The sequence below is a fragment of the Crocuta crocuta genome, unplaced genomic scaffold, assembly GCF_008692635.1.
Source record: "Crocuta crocuta isolate KB4526 unplaced genomic scaffold, BGI_CrCroc_1.0 scaffold395, whole genome shotgun sequence".
NCBI lineage: Eukaryota > Metazoa > Chordata > Mammalia > Carnivora > Hyaenidae > Crocuta > Crocuta crocuta.
In genome coordinates, this window is record NW_027532601.1 from 1,115,113 (window position 1) to 1,124,649 (window position 9,537).

Here is a 9,537-nt window from a genome sequence, read left to right on the forward strand (position 1 = left end):
CCCCGTTGCTGCATGGCCGAGTCTAGCTGTGGTGTGCCCCTCTCAGCATTGGGTTTCCCCCAAATGCTGGAAGGGTCTGTGTGGTCATAGTGAGATCTCTCTGTGGGGAGGCAGCAGTAGCCAAAATATCCGGAAGACCCTCTCTAAGGTCCTCAGCCATGTGAGCTTCTGGTCCCTGCAGGTCAGAATAATTAGGCTGAGGAAGTGGCTGAGCCACACGTTCCATGTCTGCAGGAATGATGATTTTATCAGTTACATGTAGGGACAGGCTCCGGGATCTGATCTCCTTTCCGTAGAATCACTGAGATGTCCTGAGCCACTTTTGGAATCCTACAATTCCCTCTAAATTTCTCTGGCGATTGGAGCCTTGAGATGACGAAGAAAGAAGACAGTAGGGAGGAGGTAGAGGAGGAGAACTGTGCCTACATTAGGAATGCAGACTCCCACTTCTCCTCATTTGGCATCGGGAGACTAGAAGTTCAAGGTCCAGCGCTACGAGGTGTCCCGCTGATGCATAGAGGGAGAAAACGAGCTGACTTCGAATGAGCTAGCTCCAGCCGCTGAATGAGAGTCCTGGGATTCAGGCGCGATCAGCACAAAGGCTCCATCTCTTTAGAAACAGGCAGCAGGAGAGTGAACGTGTGGTCCGAGGTGCCTGGGAGGTCACAGGCTGATGGAGATGTTCTTCTCTGAACTTGTAAGATGAGATGGTCTCAATCCTCTGCAGAGGCCTCGTGCCGCCAGCCCTCTCGGAGGCTTGCTGGTGTTGAGCACCGTGTACAAGACACTGAACCAAATACTTTACACGGATTACCTTGCTCAGGCATCACATGTGACCGGAAAGGGGAAGGTCATAGCATTATCACCGTTTTTAGTCAAATAGTTTTCCCAAGGCCACACAAGCAAGATGACCTCAGACATTTTTGCCTCCAACGCCTGTGCTCTGACAGCCGGCTGTCTCTCCAGGGACAAGTGTAGTGCAATTCCTGTCTTCACTCTTCACCCATACCTGCTTTCCACCTGGACCAAAGGGAGATTATTGCTTTCCTAGGAAATGCCAAAGGCGGAAAGAAATTGGACACAGTGCAGTTAAGCACGCTCTCCTGCCTGCAGTGAACATGCTTACTTTTTCTCCGATTAACGTCTGCTTTTTGTCGGTTGGCTGTGGTTTCTATAAGCAAAAAGTCAGGGTCGCCCTGTAGCAGAGCTCCAGCCCACCCAGTGCCCAAGGTGAGAGTAGGAAGAAGAATATGTGAGATCTGCTGTTCTCCCTGCAGGCAGCAGAACCTCTTAGAGGGCTCTGCCCTCCTAGTAAGCTCCTTGGCTAACTCCCTGAGGGCCCAGAAAAAGGAAGGGGCTGATGAGTTTAAAGTGTAATAGACAAGTTCAAGTTGAAAATGTGAGCCAGAATCCTACTGCCGGAGAGTTATACATGCGCTGCTCACTCTCCCAGCTTCTACCTCATTTATCAGGCATTTGCAGTGATGAGTATAGATTGTCGAGATAATGTTATGCACTATGTGCCTGATTCATTTTCCAGCTCCCTCCAGGAAAAGAAATAAAATAAAATAAAAAACCTCCTACACTCTGGGATAATTACCAGGGTTGCTATGTCTCCAAATCATCAGGGAGTGTCCAGAATTGAACTGCCTTTATTGAAAAGTTACATCGATTCAATATATAGTAATACAGGCAAAAATAATTAAGGCTTTGCTAGCTGTGTAAGACCTTAATCCAGATCTCACAAACATTCAATAAAGGCTGTATGGGCAGGGAAATAGATGGCTGACAATTTTGCCTGAGCAGACTAGCTGGCACAGAGAGAAGGGCAGAGGGAGGGGAGGGGGAAGAAGAGGAGGAGAGAATGGGAGGGGTTGGTGCTGGGGGAAGCAGGAAGAATCTTGGCCCTTTGTTTATAAGCTTGGTAAGCACCACTCAGTGAAATGCTTCTATGTATTTGATAAGCTCTAGATGAGACAGAGACAATGAAACTCAAAGGATCAAGTTCTAGGTAGGGTTTAAAGTTTTGATGCAAGGGAAGTACTCTGCCAATTCCCAAGAATGGGTTCATCACCTGAAAGCCAAGGTCAGAGGGTGCATTTTGCTGTGTGACTTTTCCACATTGTGCTATTGCTACTTTGTTTCCCATATCAAGGGGAAGCCTTGGACCTGATGCCCCCAACAGATATCATCTGTGTCCTCTTCACTAGATGGAGGAGACATTACGCACCACACTTGGCTAGGGGATGATGGGTGGAGATTGGGTGACTCCCAAATTTAGGAGCACAATTAAGTCTTCTATTGCAGTGGATCAGCATTCATTAGTGAACAAGCATCACGTATCAGCAGTGAGCACCAAAGGAAGATGAGCTAGTTAAAAAAACAACAGCAGCAGCAAAAAAAAAAAACAAAAACAAAAAACAAAAAAAAAACCTCATCACATTTCAGCTAGAATGGATAGAAACCTAGGATGGATAGAAAGCCCTGTTGGTTATAAATGACACCTGGTGAGTTACTCAACAGGCTCAGAACCTGGAGTTTTCTTTCCTGTTCTGATTTGAAACCATACAATCTTCTTTGTAGTCTAATGATAATGAATGAATATATCACAAATATATGAAAATTTAGTTTACATGTTTTCATCTGTTATGTGAAGTATACAACCCACTGATAGAAAACTAGACAAAACATAGCTCCTGGCCATCCAACAAAGCTTCAGCAAGCCTTGTTTTTATTTCAGTGATTCCGTAAGGCTTCAGTGCCTCTGACTGGGCTGTCTGCTAGACCAAACCTGGAGAATATGGGTTCCCATATCAATGCACTGTCTCCCTGGATTGTACCAGACTGTCAGTCCCCACCCCTACCCCTCTCTCTGGGTTTTAGACATGAGGGTAAACATCTCTGAGTCTCATTCCTGTGCTACTTTTTCCTTGCAGCCATGACTGGACTTGTCGTGCCTCCAATGTAAAGAAGAGGAACTGCTTTCTTGTAGCACAAAACTACTTACTCTGATGGACCAATACTGAAGAAAGCACTATGAGCTCTTTGGGGAGGGTTGTGCCCCAGAATGAACATGGCGGACAGATTTGGGTATGCAAGGAGCCTCATCTTACCTGGTCTCCTGTTTCTTGGATAGCTCTCATGGTGGCTACACAAACTGACCCTCTTGGGGACAAGGACAAAAGATGTCATTGACGTAGTCAGTGCTAAGAGCAGAAATGCAATTCTTTGTTATGAACCTTATGAGAACCACCTTCCTATGTTTGTAAAATATTTAAGAAAAAAAATTGGCAAACAATTCATGCTTAATATTTTGGATACTATTTGTTTTTCTTTGTAGGAAAAAAAGTTGAAAGTTTCTATTTTCTATGAAGCCTTTCAGATACCAATTTAGTTTATGCAGAAAAAAAAATTGAACACAACAGGGTACCAGCATGGAAGACTTTCTTAAACGAAACCTGAACTGAATGATGAAATGTCGTATGTGTGTTTGCTTATAGTTTAATCTCTTTAAAAAACAAACAAAAAACACAAAACAAAACAAAAAAAGGGAAAAATTTTAAAATGTTTTACAATTATTTAAATAAATAAACGTGTAACTTATTGTAAGTAGAGGTAGAAATTAAGACCTTTTTGGAAGAGAGAGGAATTTCTCTTCCTGATGTAAAATGAAAATGATGCAAACAAGTAGTAACAAGTTTAAAAGGTGTGTGATTATTACTGCAGTTACTTATTAGACTTTTATCCCCCATCCTGCATCTCCCACTTTTTCCATCATTTTATTGACCCATGGGCAAGAACGTGTACCTTCCAGAGATTCCTACAGAAGAGCCCAATACAGAAACAAAGATTCGGTCCAGGCGTGTACACAAATACTCAAACTCATCCATTCATTCCCAGCTCCATCCACTTTCTAAAAAGTCTACATGTCCCTTTTGATATTCACTCTTTGTGAATTTTTTAAAAATTTATATTGGCTTTCGACACTCTCCTCTGAGCAGTGCGGAGAATTCCCATGCGTCCCAGGCTTTGTATCCCAGAGAAAGACATGTCTCACCTGAAAGAAGAGTCAAAGCCACGTGACTTTCCTAACCAAGTGACCCCTTTGGAATTCTCTTTTGACAGAGCCACATGCCCCCTCCTTGTAGGCTCCCTGGTTGAGCACAGATGTATGAGCTCCACGGAACGTCAGAGACAGGGTTTAAAGAAGATGATCCTGTTTCTTGGACTCTTAAGCACTAGTCTTAGAAGGTCCATGCCCTTTCTTCTCTCTGCAGATTTCCCCTTTCATGGCATTCAACTCTCTTGAGAAAATGTGTAGATAACTTGACACAGTTTCCAGGCAAGAACAGAATGGTTGTATGGAAGAGGAATGTTAAGAGCCCTAAATCCCTCTCCTGAGGTTCAAAAAGATGGAAACCCAGGTTCTCAGCGGGCCAGAGATTAGGGGCAGCTGTGCTGAAGTAGCACAGTTACCCAGGTCTGCAATGGACTCTTTATAGTTCTGGGATCAGCTCTTAGGTAGGGAGACTTTGCAGGAGCTGCTAACCGTGGCTGATCCTTGAAGGTCTGTGGGATCCTGAAGATGTATCTGAACTCATTTGGATTTCCAGTAAGGACGTCATTTTTTTCTAGGCCAGGGTTCTCTTCGTTGACTCATTGGTACCATGGTACGGTCTATATACAGATTTTGGTTTGGGGTTCTAACTTCAGAAATTGTTGCAGCTCTCATGGAAAACATCTTTCGTGCATCTGAGCCAATTTTAGGTGACTTTGCAAATTCCACCTGCCTTCTGTTTGCATTGTTGATACCTTCCCACAGCTATCCAGCCCCCAATGGTCTTATCTGCCTTCAATCTATTCTGGAATTCCTCAATATGACCCAAATATTATGTCTATGCACATGAGAATCCAAGGTTTTAGAAATCTGGCATGCTTGTAATTACTGCTGACAGCCCTTCATAGTCAGGGTTTACAGCACCAAAACACAGGGAAGGCACGAGAGAAAGCTTCCCCATGAAAAAATCTGATCGAGGGGAAGAGTGTGTGGATTGCAAACACCACCATCCAAAAGTGAAGGCAGAACAAAACTAAGCATGTTTAGACCTGGATTCGAGCCAATCCAACATAAGGAAATGTTTTTTTAAGTAGCATTGCTTTTAGAATCTGTGAATTTTGCTCTTGCATGAAGATGAGTGGAGTACTGTCTTCAAAATGATTGTAGAATTTGTTGGTAGCTTGACACCGAAAAATGTGTGTAACTAAATACCAGACATCCCTGACCATTCAGCTAGAACCTTGGCAGCAACAGATCTATTTAATTGTACAAATGTGTGTACGGATTCTTTTTAGTGTACTAATAAATTAAAAACAAAGCTACTCTCTCCTCTTCAGTCTCGCTGTTGAGTCATTCTGGTCCCAGGTTACTTTTTGTGCCACTTGGAATACGAGTATTTCTATAGGTAATTACAAATTCTATCCTATCTTTGTAAGAGGAGCTGTGTAAGATTTTTCCATTTAAAGGGACAATTTACTTATTATTTATCTCATTTTTTTGTTATAGCATCATATTTTTTTCCAGTTTTTCTTTGCACATTTCAATATGCATGGTTTAAAAACCATTATCTTCTCTACCTTTTGTACAGTAAGGTCTCATTTTCAAACTGTATAGTTTCCTCTTATTGTTTTGCTTTGTCAGTTATATACAGTATAAAGTTGCTATGCACAGAGCTTTTTGTAAAGACAGCTTTTTTTGTTTACTGTTTTTAATGGTCTTACTTGTTAAAGAATATCTTGTTTGTAAAATGAATACGTCTACTTCAGTTTTAAACTTTAAATTATCCTAACAAAAAATAAAATTTTTGTACTGTAAAAATGATTGGAACTTTGCCTTTTTTTCCCCCTGAAGTGAAACAAAAAATTAATTTGGGATTTGTTCTAAGCTTTGGGGATTTTCTCATAATGACTAGTCCCTGAGCTCTGTTTGAGGAAATCTTACTACAGCTTTTGCTTACCTGGAAAGCGTTCTGAGGTGCTCACTTGGAGGAGAGGTCATTTAGGTCATTTTTTTGTATGCATTTATTTATATATCCATCTGGTCAAATTCCTTCATAAAAACTCAAAAGGATCCTACTTCCTGGGTTGGACTTTGGCTGTATGGAATTCTTGAGATAGGTGGGTGGTCTACTTAAGTTGGAAACTGCATGTTGAACAAATGTTATTAACTGATCCATCAGACACTAGGTCAAGATTTGGGGGCTGGTCACAAAGGCTTAAGGCCAGTCTTAGGTCATAGGAAGAGAGCAAGATGGATGCCCCTGGAAGGAAATAATCCATAGAGAATTGCTCATACAGAGAGATAGTAGGGCTGCAGGAGCTCCAAGAAGATGGCAATCACAGGGGGTTGGAGTGGTCAGAGAAGGTCCTATGCGGAGGAGGCAGGGCTTAAAGGGCCTTCAAAGAATGGAAGGAATTTTGTGACAGAGGGTAATAGTGAATACTGCAGATGGGAAGGCCATCACAGAGACATGTAAAAGGGAAATTCACAAAGCACACTTAGGTGAATGTGATCCTAAATGTCATTTTCAAGCAGATGGTTCACAAGCATACTCATGATTATCTCACTTCTCTCTACAAGGGTATGATTATCTTGAAACCACATAAACCCTGTTCCTTGCATGTGTGGATGAGATGCTATCTCTAAGCACTAATCTGAGAGAGCCACCTCAGGTTTGATTTTCTCTGTGAAGACCATCTCTCTCCCTAGACTGTGCTTGCCCTTGATCTTCTCATGGGGAGGACCTTGCTCTTTTCAGCCAGGTGTCTTCTCATCCTTCAGGCCTCAGTTCAAGTATCCTGTACTCATGGAGGCTTCGGCTGGTCTCTGATCATGCAGGTTTCCCACTTACTCTCTTCAGCTGAACTCTGCTTGTGTCCTCATCATGATTTGTATTCATTTGTTGTCTACTTTAGACTGAAGGCCCATTAGAACAAGGGCCATCTCTCTCTCAATACTTTATATGGAGCATTGAGCTCAGTGCCTGAGGTGCCCAGCAAATACTTGTTAAGTTAGTGAATGAGCACACTGAATTCTGATCCCCAGAGGCAGCTCTGCCTTTTCATGTGGGAGAGGTAGCTGATCTATCACAAATGGTAGGAAATAGCATCACTTTGAGAGCCCACTCTTTAGGGACTATCTTGTCTGTCAACTAATAAAAAAAATGATGAAGTGTATCTATGATATAAAGTGGCTGGTTGCTTAATAAATATAGAAATCTCAAAACTGTAAGAAAGTGAGAGAGAAGAGACCTCTGGCTGGTAGCCTCTTGGGTCAGTTGCGTGGCCCCTTGGCCCCAGAGCTTATCCCATGCGGATTTTCATGATGTAATTCCAGAATCAGAATCGGAACCCTTTCGGGAAATGTACATTCCATTTCTGTTCCAGATATGACACTTAACTTGTCGATCCCACACTTGGGTCACAAAGAGCTTAAAGGGCATTCACCAAACTGAAAGTTCAGAGTGGCTGTAGGGCAGTGAATGTCACACTTCACGAATGAAGCAGAATCTGGGTCCTAAAGGATCTTGAACACCATGCCAGAGAATCAGGGCTTCATCCCCAGGACTATGCAGGAAGTAACAGAAAACTCTTACAGGAGCTTGAGTCGAGTGACTCAAGCTTTAAACTGTAGAAAAACCACAGTAACTACAGTGTGGATTACAGATTGGAACAAGTGGTTACTGGAGATAAGGAGTCTAAGCAAGCGAGGGATAAAAGATGGCTGACACGCACCCGTGTGTTGTATCAGTGTCTACGACAGGTATCCATACTGACTGGTCAGCACCTATGCCATGCCAGCTGATAAATGCTTTCAAATGACTCCTGCAAATGAGGAGAAAGTGGCAATAATCCAGATAGGAGTGACATACCTGACCTAAGGATTGCCAATAGAGATGGAAAGTAGAGGAAAGATTTGAGAGTGAGCCTTGCAGCTTGACAGGACCTACTGACTGATTAGATGTGGGAATGAGGGAGAAGAGGGGACTAGTATTAAGTCCCAGTCTGCTGGTTAGACAATTGGATTCTGTGATAACATTAACTAAAATGGGGAATAAGGAACAGATTGTGGGGAAGGCAAAGATATTGTGATTTTAAATTGGGGCACAATCGCCCCAGTTCTTTTTTTTTTCTTTCTTGGTTAGCTGAGACTATTTGCCAGCTGTTTATTTAAGGACTCAGGAGAATTATTATTTTGGTGCATGCATATTTTAAAAGATGATTGCTCTATTTCGATTTGAATGGCTGTTCGGTTGGGTATAAAATTTCTGGGGTTACACTCCATATCCCTGAGAACTTCATACAAGAGTTTGTTTCAAAGGTAGCTCCCAGTATTAAATGTTGCTATGTGGATGTTGGAACGTCATGCCTCTCATTTTCATTCCTCTCTTTAATTTCCCTTATATAAGCAAGGAAATCCCATAATTGGTTCTTTAAGTCCAGACACTTCTGACCGTGAGAGGGGGCACAGTGAATAATTATTCCTGGAAAACAGATGCAACCCGGAAGTTGGTCTCACCCTTGATATTTTTATCTGCCTGGCTAAAAGTGTCTTTCTTTGTATGTGAAGTCCAGTGATTTGTCTTAGTGTTGGTCGTTCTGTGTAACTTTCTCCCCAATGGAAAGCAGCATTCCCTCTCAAAGGTGTAGCTTCAAGGCTGCAAAGGCTGCTTTCATTTTTGGAAAATTTTCTTTCATTGTACCATAAACTACATTCCTTTTTCCTTTATTTCAGTCTGTCTTGCTAGAGACTCCAGCCACTCACATGCTGGAATTCCAGTGTCCATCATTCATGTCCATCATGGTCTCTCTAGCCACCCTTGACTCTTAGTGCACCTGTATATTGCCATTTGCACACTTGCCTTCCCCTCTACTCCCTCAAATGTGACCTTGATTTTTCAGATGCTTCTATTTTTTCCTTCTTTTTTTTGTCAGCTGTACCAGCTTATATCCCATTGCTGTCTATTGTGTGGCTTATTTCCATTGAGCTTTTGTCTCTCTGCTTTGAGCTATTGTTTCATAGAGATATGATTTTATTATTATTTATTATTATTATTATGGCAATGAGCTTGATCACAATTACCACCAAGTTCATGAAAACTTTTATTTTCTGGTGAGTGTTCATCACCTATCACTTTTTTTCTTTATTTTCTCTCCTGAGGTATGTATAGAAATCATGTTTTGATACCTTCTTCCTAATACTCATCTTTTTAAAAAAAATTTTAACGTTTATTTTTGAGAGAAACAGAGTGTAAGCAAGGAATGGACAGAGAGGAAGAGGGAGACACTGAATCCAAAACAGGCTCCAGGCTCTGAGCTGTCAGCACAGAGTGCAATGTGGGGCTCAAACTCATGAACCACAAGATCATGATGACCTGAGCCAAAGTCAGACCCTTAACCGACTGAGACAGGCAGATGCCCCAATAATATTCATCCAGAAACAACTTCTGGATCAGCTATTTTCCAGAAGTTTGAGAGAGA

The 9,537-nt window shown here is 42.1% G+C and overlaps 1 protein-coding gene across 8 annotated transcripts in view; it reads left to right on the plus strand.

Moving 5' to 3' along the window:
• EBF2 (EBF transcription factor 2) overlaps positions 1–3,255 on the plus strand; it is a 198,812-nt gene extending 195,557 nt beyond the window's left edge. For all 8 annotated transcript variants that reach the window (XM_077780115.1, XM_077780113.1, XM_077780117.1 and 5 more), the window contains one exon: positions 2,937–3,255. In XM_077780115.1, the coding sequence (XP_077636241.1) occupies positions 2,937–2,968 (32 nt within the window). In that variant the 3' untranslated portion in view covers positions 2,969–3,255. The remainder of the gene's footprint in view (positions 1–2,936) is intronic.
• Positions 3,256–9,537: the final 6,282 nt, after the last annotated feature.